The sequence below is a fragment of the Narcine bancroftii genome, chromosome 1 (genome assembly GCF_036971445.1).
Source record: "Narcine bancroftii isolate sNarBan1 chromosome 1, sNarBan1.hap1, whole genome shotgun sequence".
NCBI classification, from domain to species: domain Eukaryota; kingdom Metazoa; phylum Chordata; class Chondrichthyes; order Torpediniformes; family Narcinidae; genus Narcine; species Narcine bancroftii.
In genome coordinates, this window is record NC_091469.1 from 397846782 (window position 1) to 397861960 (window position 15179).

A 15179-nucleotide genomic window follows, 5' to 3' on the forward strand; every position below is an offset into this window, starting at 1 on the left:
TTTTTAGGCCCTCTTCAACAAGATGGCATTAACATTGACTTCTCCAGTTTCCGTTAGGCCCCTGTACTGTCTCTCAACCCCTATCCCTCTGTCCCCCTTTCTCTCGCTCCTTTGTTCAAAGAACTACTCTCTCCCCATCACCTCAGCTTTTTCTTTTCTGCCCTCCCACCCATATCCAACTATGACAACTTACCTGTTAGCCTGTGTTCCTCCCCTGCCCTTTCTTCCCTCCTTCCCACACCTTTTTATTCAGGAGCCTGCCTGCTTTTTGATCACACCCTGAAATGTTGGTTATATATCTTTGCTTCCTATGGATGCTCTGTCATCCTGGTGAGTTTAAACATACATTATCTTTATATTAGCTTTACACTTACCAGTCTGGCAGTTGTATCCAGTATAACCAGACTGACAGCGGCAAGTATTTGGTGCAGAACATTCCATATTCCTACCGCATGGATATCTGCACATTGCTACAAAAATAAAAATAAAATAATGTATTACTGTCATTCAGTTTGAATTATATCATGATAGTTTAAGAACCAGAATTGGAGAGATGATATTAAGATATCACATTGTCCTTTCAATAAATCTACATCAAAACAACATTAATTTACTTTGACACCTTGGGATTTGCCCACTACTGGTGAGGCCAAATCAAGTAATGAGCATTGGTGATGAGCAAATATATACTAATGTAAACAGATTCCACTGATGCTATTTCTTTTTAATTTTAGTCTTTTAGGAAAGTATTGAACTTCTCAATCTTTCATTACACAAATTAAATTCACAATCTTCAGGCAACTAGTTCAGCGACTGAATTTTGAGGTGATAACAAAAAATATTGATGAAGGCAGGATGGTAGATGTGGTATATACATGGACTACAGCAAGGCTTATGATAAAGTCCCTTTTCTTTGGGCTGGTCCAGAAGGTTAAAGCACATGGGATTGAAGTGCATTGGCAAACAGAATCCAAAACTAGTGATTGGAGGCAGAGGGTAGTGTTGGAAAGTTGCTTTGTTTCCTAATTGAAACTCTGTAATCAGTGATGCACTGCCAATATTCATTTGCACGAATCTCTAGATTCAATATTAATTTACTTCAACACCTCCTTCTCTACCCTAATTTCTCACCACACTAAAGGAAGTTTTCATTCTTTCATCTTTACTTGTACCAACTTCCTTCCCATAGTTCCTTCCTATGCAACTGTAAGAGATATCACCTTTGCTCTTTCAATTTCCATTTTTGAGGGTTTCATGACTTGCATGATACAGCATATCATTCTTTTTAGGTGTTGAAATTCCACTCATGAGTTGCTGAATGATAGGTGAGAATAGTTGGATTCAGTTTCCAATTGAGGAATGCATTTTATTACTGCGTGGCATATTCACTATGTTATTCTCCTCAATGAACTTTGAAAAAGTTTTTATCCTATTCATCTCTATGGTTCTTACTGGATTGGTGCCCAAAATTATTTCTGGTAAAACACTTGCACTTTGAATTAAATACACTGCTCTTTCTGGTCATAACACAATATCCTCTATGCTGGTGAAGTCGAACACAAATTTGGTGACTTCCCTTGCAGAATACCTCTTTTCAGTCCATAAGGTGACTTTGCACTTCTCGCTCTCTGTTATTTTAAATCCTCCATTCCTATTCCAAACTCTCTTTAGTCTCCTTCCCTATTCGGATGAAGCACAGATCTTGAGGAACTATGCATCTGAGAAGCCACACTTACAGAGTGATGGATTTAACCATCAAGCTCAGCAATATCCAACATTTACAGCATTTGTCATTCTTTTTGTTTCAGGTTATTTCACATTTTAACGTGCTGTTTTTTATTGAAATCTCTTTCAGAACTACTCCTTATGACTGATTAAACGTCATTACCACCCCTTTTTGCCTGCCCCAACAATCCTCATCATTTACTCACCTGGCCATCTTATTGCTCTCTTTTTTTCCCTCTTCCTTTGCATCTTTCAACATTTTATCTCAAACTTTCCTCTTTTATAATAATTTTAAAAATTGACCGTCTTTCCACAGACATGACCCACCTTTTGAATCGTTCCATAATCTTCACCTTAGATTACCAGGGTATGCAGTATTTTTTTTTAATTTTCAGTTATAATGGATCTTTTGAGAACATTCTCAAAATGTGATTGTAGTGTTTCTCACTGTTTAACACCAAAACTACTGATTGTTTTATATATTTAAATGACTTGGACTTGGGGTTACAGATAATATCAAAATCATTATGTGGCATGAATCTTGTAAGTATGTCAAGCAAAAAAGGGAGAAAAAAAAAGGGAAAAAATTAAGGTGATTCAAGTTCAAGGGGATTTGAAAAAGAACCAGGAACATCTTCATGCAATGAGTGGTTGGTATGTGATATACTCTATTTGTTAGGGTAGAGTCACTTTGAATGACTTAATGGCCTTGCCCTAAACAATGATCACAGAACACCAAAACATTAAGGTTTTATGCTTGTTAGACAAGTAATGCTTTTTTTTGCTCTGGCTTGTCACTTTCTTCTAAATTGAGTAATGCGTGCTTCTTATTTCTGAGAAGGATGATCACTCTCAGATTTTTTCTCCAAAATCTCTTTTCCCCCACTCCTTTGTCAAAAAATAGCCTTTTTTTTTCTCTGTGTGGACTTGGAATTGTATTGAAGTAATGAACAGCTTGTATGTCAAAGGCAGCAATTTTCTAATATTATAAAAATTATTTCTGCACACTATTTTCGAAACACTTTATTTTGTCAAGTTGACAGTATTTTGAGCTTTCATTTTACCGCAAATATTTAAGATATTGAACATTTATAGATATGATTACAGCACCCAGCCCACCTCCACCTGCTTGGGATAGTGTGGTTAATAATAATAATAGTGCCACCATACCTTTGCAGGTGACTCCATCACCATAGTAACCAAAAGGGCACCGGCCACATTTGAAGCTTCCATACTGGGTTGGTTCGCAAGGAACCCCTGAAAAACATGGTGAATCTGCACACGTAACTAATTCAGGCATTAGTTCATCCACGTAAAAACTTTCTGAAGTTGTGGTCACAAGGGGAGGCTGCGATTTCGCTAAAGGCCTTCTCTGAGTCAATCTTGGATCAATTGTTTTTGAAATACTTTTCTCTCCTTTTGTGCTGTATGTCACTGCATTATTGCTTGTCACTTCTGCTGTGGTGCTCTCTCCGGTCCCTTTATTTGCTTGGCGTATGGGAGGCAAATTCCAGGCAGATGTCATTTCCCTGGATGAGATGATGGGATGGTCTGTAGAGCCCTGATAGACAGTTGCCCAATTATGAAAATTCTGCCTCCTGACTGTAGTTCTGGTTAGGCCAGGCATCATAGTTGTAGCAGTGACTCTTGCAGTTGATATGGTAGCTCTGGGTTTTTGAATACCTACAAAACAATCATTTTGTTAATAAAGCATTTTCTCAGTCAATATGCTCATGCTTACGATTAAAAAAAAAACATGCAAGGCTCCTGTCAACCTAAGATTGGGCTGATGTTGAATTTGTTGGTGCCTTTCAATATTGACGTCTTGAGAAAGAAGTGTTATTTTCCATATATAGGCCTGATTTTCACTAATTGCACAAGTTTTATATTTTTTTCTTTATCAAATGTACGGATGGACACAAGTCATATAGATCGCAATATAGAAGACACTTTCCTCATTCTAATATATTCTAATTTCAAAGTATCATCTTCCAAAGCTGTGATATCCCAAATTTAGATCTCTTTAATCTAATAAATCATTACTCTGTGGCTGTTTATTTAGGTAATTTTAATTCGTTGATAGAATGGATGAACACTTTGCACAGCTTCACTACAAGACTTTCATAACGGTGAATAACAATGCATTTACTGTATGAAAATACAAAGAAATATAGAGATACAAAAATTCAAAGAAAAATTTCCTGTGCTCATGCTTCTATCACATTTTTTTGGAAAACTGTATTTATCATTTGTATCAATACAAAGTATAAATTCAATAATATAATTTGATAAACCATACAAAATGATACAATATTTTTTTTTCATTTTCTCCCCAATCCTCCCTCCACCCAAAAGAAAGAGAAAGAAAAAAAATTTAACAAGGAAAGAACACCAACTTCTACATATATATTATTAACGGGGGGGGGGGGGGGGTGTGGCAAGATGGCGTAGAGTCTAGACGTGCAATCTCGACCTCTCTGGCCAGACTTTTAAATACCCGTTTTTTTTAACCCTTTGTTTCCAAGTTTAATTTTTTTTAAATTTTAGTTTAAAGTATTAAGGAATTATTATGGCCACTAATGGTAAAAAGACTAAATCTCAAGTTCAAAAGAAAACACATTTTCGAAGTGCTGATGATTTGGGGCCTAGACGACTTGAAGCAGCCCCAGGCTCAATTTCTTCATTGCCTAAATCCCAAGGATTGCCTATGGAGGCTGTAAAGGAAATGCATCAGGCAGCATTACAATCTGAAGAAGTCGTTTTTTCTTCGCGAATGGATGAGAAGACAACAAGATGCGGGGGGAGACCAGCAGCGACTCCCTGAAGAAGTTGGGATGCCGTCACTGGGAGTCCAGACCCGCAGTAAATCTTTTAAAATGCCTTTTGTTGAATTGCAGCAGGAGCTGCAGTTACCTTGTTCTGCCACCATGTCAGAGAGAGCAGAGCTGAGATTTACGGAGTCACAATGTATGCAATTAAATACAGTTATTCAACCTATGTTGACATCTCTAATGAATGAGATGGTTCAAATGAATGCTGGTATAAGTTCAGAATTAAATATTGTTAAAGCACGTGTGGATGCATCTTTTGAATAATTAAAAAAAAATTCAGACTGCTTTTTTGGACTGTAAACAACAAGCGACTTCTAACACAGAAAAAGTGTTGAAGGTGGAAAAATCAGTCACAGAATTAGGAGATCATGAGAAGGAGCTAGAAAGAAAAATAGATTATTTGGAAAATCAAAGCAGAAGGAAAAATGTGAAAATTGGTGGTTTGCCAGAAGGTATAGAAGAACAAGACCCTCTTCGTTTCTTTAAAGACTGGATTCCGCAAATATTAGGGCAATAATTTTTCTCTGGGGGATTGGCACTGGAAAGAGCCCATAGAGCCTTAAGAAGAATACCCTCAGCTGGTCAACCCTCGAGACTGGTAATAATTCGATGTCTGAGTTATTTGGATAGAGAAGTAATACTTTGACATGCAGTACAAAATGCGAGACAACGACAAACCCCATTATTGATTCAGAATAGTAGTATATTTTTTTATCCTGACCTGAGTCAAGATGTCATTCAAAGTCAATGTCGATTTAATCCAGTTAAAGAAGTTTTGTGGCATAAAGGTTATAAGTCTACTTTTCGTTACCCTGCAGTGTTGAAGGTGTTTTATGGAGATCATCAATTTCGGTTTTTTAAAACTGATTGTGAAGCAATGATTGTTGCTGACTCATTGCCAGATATAAGAGGACAAAGATGTAGCTCACCATTATCTCCTAAAGAAAAATTTGGTAGTTCTGGAAACGGAAGAAATGGCAGAAATGGGAAAAACAGGAATGGAAAGAGTCCACTTTCTTCCGAAATGGGATATTCGAGACTGGAGTCTTTTGGATGAAAAGAAGAATTTTCTTATTTTATTTTTTCTTTTGTTATTATGAAACTTCGATGTCTTGATTGTTTGGCTGGGGAGGGGGAGATTTGCGCTAAGTTCTTTACTAGTCATCAGGCACTGGTGGGTGATCCACACCTAATTTTTGTTTAGGGGATTACTACCTTTTGGTATTTTTTTGGGGGGGGGGGATTTTTTTTTTTAATTTTTTTTTACTTTTTTCTTAGTTTTTAATTTGTGATTTTTTTTATTGGAGGGCCTATATATGTTGATTTGAGTTTTTATATAAATATATTATTGGGAATTTAGTAATAATAGTAGATATGTCAAAGTTGAAGTTTGCTACTTTTAATGTTCGAGGATTAAATAGTAAGATTAAACGTAAGCGAGTCTTGGCGTATATTAAGGAAATGAAAATTAATATTGCCTTTTTACAAGAAACACATTTGAATGTGAAGGAAAGTGAGAAATTAAAAAGGGATTGGGTTGGGCATGTATATTTTTCTTCATTTAATTCTAGAGCTAAAGGTGTAGCAATTTTGATACATAAAAATATATATTTTGAATTACAATTAATGGAGGAAAAGCAGGAGGTATTCTTAAACTGAATTGTAAGATTTTTAGTGAATTTTGGACTTTACTTAATATTTATGCTCCAAATGCAGATGATAAAGTATTCATTTCAGATGTATTTTTATGTTTGGGTCAAGCTAATGATAATATTTTAGTTGGTGGTGATTTTAATTGTGTTTTGGAACCTTTATTAGATAAACCTCCGAAGAAAGTTAAAAAATTCAAGATGGCAATCCAGGTCCAAGTGTTGATGAAAGATCTTAATTTTGTAGATATTTGAAGACATCTTAATCCAACAGAGAAAGATTTTTCCTTTTATTCATCTAGACATGAATCATTTTCAAGGATTGATTTTGTTTTAGCATCGGCACATTTACAAGGGAAAATACAACAAGTGGAATATAAAAGTAGGGTGATTTCAGATCATTCTCTGTTATATTTTACATATGAAACTTCTGAGAAAATTCAAATAGCTTATCGTTGGAGATTTAATACAATGTTGTTAAAAAATAGGGAATTTATTATTTTTTTGGTAAAATAAATAAATTTTTTTGAAAGAAAATTCTAATTCTGTTCAAAGAAAGTTTGTATCATGGGATGCTATGAAAGCCTATTTGAGAGGACAAATAATTAGTTATACTTCTAAAATAAAAAAGAATCGATTAGATCAGAGTTTTGAATTAGAGAAACAGATCGATGAGTTAGAAAAGGAATTTCAGAAAGATGTTACAGAAGATCAGAAAATAGAATTATCTAGGTTGAAACTGAAATATAATACATTGCAATCTTATCAATTTGAATGTGTGATTAATAGGAGTAAACAACGGTATTACGAATGTGGAGAGAAAGCACACAAAGTACTGCCGAGGCAATTAAAGAAAGAACGGATATCGAGGACTATTAATGCTGTTAGACAGAATTCTCTTATTACTTATAAACCTCGTGAGATTAATGATGAATTTTATTAATTTTATAAAAAGTTAAATACATCTGAAGGAAAACAGAAAACTGGATCGATTGATTTTTTTTTTATCACAGTTGAATTTACCGATATTAGAGGATGGAGATATACAGGAGTTACTGATTTACTATTTACCATTTACTGATTCGGAAATTAAAATGGCTATGCTGGAAATGCCAAATGGTAAATCGCCTGGTGATGATGGATTTTTGGTTGAATTTTATAAATTAAAAAAAAAGGATTAACTACAGTGTTTGGGGATGTATTACGTCAAGTTGGAGAATATTATGATTTACCTGAGACTTGTTCTAGTGCTTTAGTTACAGTAATTCCTAAAAAAGATAGAGTTCCTTTGAAAGTATCTTCATATAGACCAATTTCATTGTTAAATGTAGATTATAAAATAATAGCTAAAGTATTAGTGAATAGATTGGCTAAATTTTTACCAAAGTTGATACATATTGATCAAGCAGGTTTTATAAAGAATAGATATGCTTCAGATAATATTTTGCGGGTGATTTGTTTGATTAATAGATTTCGACAATCGTTAGATCATCCGATGGTGATATCCTTAGATGCAGAAAAAGCATTTGATAGAGTTGAATGGAATATTTTGTTTAAAGTTTTGGAGAAATTTAAGTTTGGTCCTTCTTTTTTCGGTTGGATTAGGGCTTTATATAGCTAGAGCATTGACGAATGGTTTGATTTCAGAATCTTTTAAGTTAACTCGATCAACTCGTCAAGGTTGTCCTTTATCACCAGCTTTGTTTGCGTTAGTGATTGAACCTTTAGCACAGTTGATAAGACAAAATACACAGATACAAGGTATGAAAGTTTTAGATGAGGAGTATAAAATTAATTTATTTGCTGATGTCGTATTGGTGTATTTAACAAATCCAGCTCAGTCACTTTTGCATTTGAAGGAATGTTTAATACAATATGGATGTCTTTCTGGATATAAAGTTAATTGGGAAAAAAAGTGAAATATTACTGGTAAGTGAAGGAAATTATTCAGTTTATAAGAATATTATTAATTTGAAGTGGACTGATCGAATTAAATATCTGGGTATAATTTTGAATGTTAATTATCAATCTTTATATAAATTAAATTATGCTCCATTAATGAAAAAAATTAAAACTGATTTGATTAAATGGAAAGATTTACCTATTAATTTAATGGGAAGGATAAATACAATTAAGATGAATATCTTTCCGCATATACAATATTTGTTTCAATCGATTCCATATTTACTCGATAAATTTTTTTTTCGAGATTTAAATAAAATGGTTAGGGAGTTTTTATGGAGGGGTAAATTTTCGAGAGTAGCTTTGAATAAATTAACTTGGAAATATGAGTTAGGGGGATTACGTTTACCAAAATTATTATGCGGCAGCCCAACTTAAATTTATTAGTTAATTGATGGATTTGGTACAGCCTCCTAGTTGGGCTAAAATTGAGATGGCAAGTATTTCTGAATTTGAAATACATTAATTTTTGTTTAGGAGGAATATGAATTTGTTACAATATAATTTGCCTATATTAAAACATTTAATGAAGTTATGGATAAAGTAAAATAAAACGATAGGTTCTTGAGGTAAATTATTGGCTTTGACTCCGTTGTATAATAATCAACTTATTTCTTTTTCAATACATAATCAAAGTTTATTGCATTGAAGATTTAAAGTTGTGGAAAATTTGGGAGATTGTTTTAAAGAGGGTAAATTTTTATCTTTTAATCAGATGAGGGAAGATTTTGGTATTGATAAGAATTCTTTATTTCTTTATTATCAAATTCGATCTTTGGTAAAATGTATGTAAACTGAATTTAAATAAAAGTGAATTATTCCCTTTTATGGATGGGTCCCTATTTATGATAGTTTACCTTTTAAAATAGCTAGAGACCATTTTATATATTTAGGGATTAAGATTACTAAAAAACATAAAGATTTGTTTAGGACTAATTTTTTCCCTCTATTGGACCTGATCAGCAGTTTACTTACCAATTGGTCACCATTATCCCTATCCATGATAGGCCGAATTAATGCTATTAAGATGATGATCTTACCTAAATTTTTATATATATTCCAAGCTATACCTATTTTTGTTCCTAAATCTTTTTTTGATAAGGTCGATTCTAAATTGTCCTCGTATATCTGGCAAAACAAGAATCCTAGATTGGGGAAAAAATATTTACAGAAATCTAAACTAGAGGGAGGGTTGGCATTATCCAACTTTAGAATTTATTACTGGGCAATTAATATTAGTTACTTAAGGTATTGGTTGAATTATTCAGAATTATCTCTAAATCCCCATTGGGTAAATTTAGAAATTAAACCGATACAAAATTTTTCAATTAGCTCTATTTTGGGAGCTGCTCTCCCTTTTACTCTTACTAAATTATATAAACAAATTGATAATCCAATGGCTAAACATACACTACGTATATGGTTTCAATTCCGGAGATTTTTTGGCCTAAGTCATTTTATCTTGGAAACTCCTATTGTACTATATTTCCTTTTTCATCCCTCTCTAATTGATCAAGCTTATTTACTCTGGAAAGTTAAAGGTATAACATGCTTTTCGGATTTATTCTTGGATAACTCTTTCATGTCATTTGAACAATTATCCATGAAATATGATTTACCTCGATCTCATTTCTTTCGATATTTGCAGATTAGGAGTTTCTTAGTTTCGACTTTACCCTCTTTTCCCAATCGGGAGACTACGACTGTTTTAAAGGATATACTATATTCAAAATTCCCTCCAAAAGGTGTGATATCTAAATTATATAATATAATTACAAAAATAAATTCTGGGACTTTTGAAAAGTTTAAAAATGATTGGGAAAGAGAACTCAACCTTCATATTTCTAATGAAAATTGGAATAAAATTCTGCGACTGGTAAACTCTTCTTCTCTATGTGCAAAACATTCACTAATACAGTTTAAAGTTGTTCATAGAGCTCATATGTCTAAAGATAAACTCCATCGCTTTTATTCTCATATCGATCCTATATGTGATAAATGTCAATTGGAAATAGCTTCCCTTACACATATGTTTTGGTCCTGTCCCTCTTTACAGAATTATTGGAAGGAAATTTTTTCCATTATATCTACTGTTTTGAATATTGATTTACAACCACATCCCATTACTGCAATTTTTGGATTACCTATGATAGATTTGACTTATTTATCTCTTCCTGCGGATCGTATGATTGCTTTTCTTACACTAATGGCTAGAAGGTCTATACTATTAAATTGGAAAGAGGTAAATCCTCCCACTGTTTTCCAATGGTTTACCCAAACCATACTATGTTTAAATTTAGAGAAAATTAGAAACTCTGTCTATGAATCCCCTTCTAAGTTTGAGTTAACCTGGCGACCATTTATTCAATATTTTCATTTGTGGTGAGTTGATCTGGCTCTGTTTTCTTTTTATGATTATGTATGATAATTGGGCTGTAAGATGAGATCGGAGTGATCGGCGTGGTTTAGCTATATCTGTAGGTTTTTTTTTAAGTTTTTTTTTTAATTCAGATTTGTTTTTTCTTCTTTTTTGGGGTTTTTTTTTTCTCTTTTTTCATATATTGTTATTATATTGTTATTATATCTTTTTTTTTAGAGATAGTTCACACCCTAAACTGATCAAAATTTTTTTTATGATATATTTTTATTCTGTAATATTATTGTTTAATATCTCTGTATTAATTCATTACTTATTATGTATTTTTTTTATATCTCTTTGAACTGTATGTGTTTATAAATTATAATAATAATAAAAAGATTGAAAAAGAAAAGTAAAGAAAATGTATGTTTGGTAGATTTATGATTTTACCTAAAATGACTAAATTTGAGACTTCCCTTATGAAGGTACCAGAGAAAGGTACAAGCATTTCATTTATCTATCAAATATTACAGGATGGTTGGGATAGATCTAAAATTGGTTTTACTTTTTCTGAAGAGGATTGGTTAGATATTTGTTATGATAGTGTAACTAGATTGATAAATGCACGTTATGCAATGATTAATTACAATTTTTAACATCAATTATATTTGACACCTGAAAAATATAAAAAATATGGTTTTTATGAATCAGATTTGTGTTTTAGATGTGGTGATACTGTTGGAACTTTTTTCATGCTGTTTGGTTATATATACATATACAATCTTTTTGGAAGAAAATTCAATTGTTTTCAAAATATCTGTATAAGATTAAAATAGTTTTAGATCCCACAGTATTTTTATTGGGTAGTTTGCAACCTCTGAAAGGCTTGGGATTAGTTAAGTTTCAGCTTGCTTTTGTATATTTAGCTTTATCCGTAGCGAAAAAAAATGTATTGCTAGTACGTGGAAAGATACAAATTTGATTGATATTAATAGATGGCATAATGAGATGAAATATTGTTTAATAATGGAAAAAAGTATGTATGTTTCACATGATAATTATAATTTTTATTAATAAGTGGTTGTTATAATCTGAATATTTACATTTCAATTTATATTGATTAGATTTTAATATGTATATTTAACTTTTTTAAATATTCTTTCTTTTTTATTTTTTATGGCTCTCCTTCGGAGAGTTGGTGGGGGGGATCTTTTCTTTTCTTTTTTATATATATAAAAAAATGTTCATGTTTAATTGCTGTATATGTCATATATTACTTGTTTTTTGAAAGAATAAATAAAGTTTTAAAATAATATTTATTATTAACATATATAATATTCATTGATTATTTTTTTTATAATTACTAACTGAGAGGGGTGGGCAAAGTGGAGGATGTTCATGGACTTTTATTCATAAAATCCATATATGGTTCCAAAATTTTATAGAAGTTTTCAATTCAATTCCTTAAACAGTTAAGTATTTTTTTTCTAAAGGTATAGTTTTACATTTCAATATGCCATCTGTCTATTTTTACCAAATTCTCAGTTTTCCACATTACTGCTATACCTTCCTTTGCTGTCGCTACAGTTATATTTTAAAATATTTCTTGATATTTATCCAATTTTAATTTTAGATCTTCCTCGTTTGGATGTTTTTGTATCTTTATCTTCATAATTTGTCCTAACAATACACTCAAATCTTTCCAAAACTGTTCCACTTTCATGCTTCCATCACATCTTGTAGAAAATGAAACAAGCATTTATCCTGGGAAGATATTACAACATATTACATTATAGTCTCTATGGTAACACTGCAAGCAATAGTTCTCTTAAAGAGTCAGGCACAAAATTAACTAAGAATCAAAAACACAAGGTTTTAAATTTTACACACAAGTCAGGGAGTACCTGTATTAATAAGTGGGTCAGTGTGGACTGCTTTGAAATACACTGGGAATTGTTTCATCTTCTAACAAGCAAGGAACCTTGTGGACAAGTCATTTAACTTTAGCTACATGTATATTATTAAACTGAGGAATGCAATAAACAAACATAAAAGCAAAAAAAAATATAGCAGCATTATGCCAAACAATAATATGGCGTTCAAAATAAAGAGGGAACTTGAGAAGGCATGCAAAAATGGGCAATGACACAACACTCATGAGGGATTTCAATATGCAGGTTGAATGGAAAAGTCAGGTATGTACTGAATCCCAAGAGAAGGATTTATCGAATGCCTTCACGATGGTTTCTTAGAACCAAGCATGGAAATGGCAATTTTCAATTGTAATGAACCAGAGTTGATAAGGAGGTGAAGGTAAGGGAATCTGCAGGAGCCAGTGACAATAATATGATAGAATTCACCCTGCAGTTTGAGTGTGAGAAACTAAAATCAGAGGTGTCAGTATACCAGTGGAATAAAGGAGATGACAGAGGGAAGGAACTGGCAAAAGTGGATTGGAAAGGCACACAAGCAGGAAAGACAGCAGAGCAGCAATAGCTGGATTTTCTGTGAGATAAAAGGAAGGCTCAGGACAGTTATATTCCTAAAAATAAAAATAATTAAATGGGAAAAATGACACAACAGTGGCTGACAAGTCAAAGCAAAAGTTAAATCAAAAGAAGGGGCATACAAGGAAGCAAAAATTAGTAGGGAGATAAAGGACTAGGAAGCTTTTAAAAGCATACAGAAAGTATTAGGAAGGGAAAAAAATGAACTTTGAAAGGAAGCTACCCAACTCTTATACTCAATACTTTGATTTATGAAGGCCAGTATGCCAAAAGATCTCTTTACAATCCTATCCATCTGTGATTCTACTTTCAGGGAATTATGTACTTGCATTCCCAGATCACTCTGTTCTACTGCACTCCAGCACCCTATGATTTACTGTGTACGTCCTTTCTTGGTTTGTTTTTCCAAAATGCAACACCTCACACTTGTTTGCAATAAATTCCATCTGCCATTTTTCAGCCCATTTTTTCAGCTGGTCCAGATCCCTCTGCAAGGTTTGAAACCTTCTTTGCTGTCCACAATTCCTCCAATCTTAGTCTCATCTACAAACTTGCTGATCTTATTTGGCACATTATAATCTAGATCGTCGATATAGATGACAAACAACAATGGTCCCAACACCGATCCCTGAGGATCACAGGCCTCCAGTCTGAGAAGTAATCATCCACCACTACTCTCTGGCTTCTCATGTTCAGCCATTGTTAAATCCATTTCACTACTTCACCATGAATACCTAGTGTGTAAACCGTCTTGCATAATCTTCCCATGTAGGAGCTTGTGAAAGGCCTTACTAAAGTCCATGCAGACAACATCAACTTTCCTGGTAAACTTGTGAAAAAACTCACAAGATTGGTCAAACACAACCGACCATGCACAAAGCCATCTTAACTATTCCTAATTAGTTCATGGCTGTCCAAATAATTGTATATCCAATCTCTTAGAGCAGCTTCCAAAGATTTATTTTCTACTGATGTCATGGTTAATTTTTTTCAGCCTTTTTTAAGCTACAGAACAATGTGAGCTACCCTCCATTCCAGAGTCCTTGCACTTACCACACTAACATTCCTCATGGTCCATGGGAATATCTTGTAAGCCCCTGGGGATTTATCAACCTTCATTTGCTTAACCATATAACCAAACAGGTCATGTTGGCCTTTCGAGTCCGCACCGGTTTACTGATTTTGTGCGCCCTCTTCAGGCATTGGTCCTGGTAGATCTTCATTCAATAATGATAAAGTAAGAAATCTCAATTGAGCTACTTGATAATAATTCTTAAAGTTAGGAAGCTGCAAACTCCCAATTTGTATTTCCATGTCAATTTTCTACATATACTCCTGACATTTTACTTTACACAAGGATTTAGGAGTGCTTGTGCATGAATTGCAAAAAATTGGTTTCCAAGTACGGCAGGCTATCAAGAAGGCCAATGGAATGTTGGCCTTCATTACTAGAGGGATTAACTTTAAGAGCAGGGAGGTTATTCTGCAAAAGTACAAGACACTGGTGAGGGTGCATCTGGAGTAGTTTATACAGTTCTGGTCTCCTTAATGGAGGAAAGGATGTAAACATGTAAAGACGCTGTTTACATCCGGTACCGCACGGATGGCAGTCTCTTCAATCTGAGGCGCCTGCAAGCTCACACCAAGACACAAGAGAAACTTGTCCGTGAACTACTCTTTGCAGACGATGCCGCTTTAGTTGCCCATTCAGAGCCAGCTCTTCAGCGCTTGATGTCCTGCTTTGCGGAAACTGCCAAAATGTTTGGCCTGGAAGTCAGCCTGAAGAAAACTGAGGTCCTCCATCAGCCAGCTCCCCACCATGACTACCAGCCCCCCCACATCTCCATCGGGCACACAAAACTCAAAACGGTCAACCAGTTTACCTATCTCGGCTGCACCATTTCATCAGATGCAAGGATCGACAATGAGATAGACAACAGACTCGCCAAGGCAAATAGCGCCTTTGGAAGACTACACAAAAGAGTCTGGAAAAACAACCAACTGAAAAACTTCACAAAGATAAGCGTATACAGAGCCGTTGTCATACCCACACTCCTGTTCGGCTCCGAATCATGGGTCCTCTACCGGCACCACCTACGGCTCCTAGAACGCTTCCACCAGCGTTGTCTCCGCTCCATCCTCAACA

General features: G+C 33.9%; 1 protein-coding gene across 1 annotated transcript in view; it reads right to left on the reverse strand.

Annotated features, from left to right (window-relative positions):
* vwde (von Willebrand factor D and EGF domains) overlaps positions 1-15179 on the reverse strand; it is a 223544-nt gene that overhangs the window by 58144 nt on the left and 150221 nt on the right. The window contains 2 exon segments of the mRNA XM_069929982.1: positions 375-470; positions 2896-3408. Coding sequence (XP_069786083.1) covers positions 375-470; positions 2896-3408 — 609 coding nt within the window.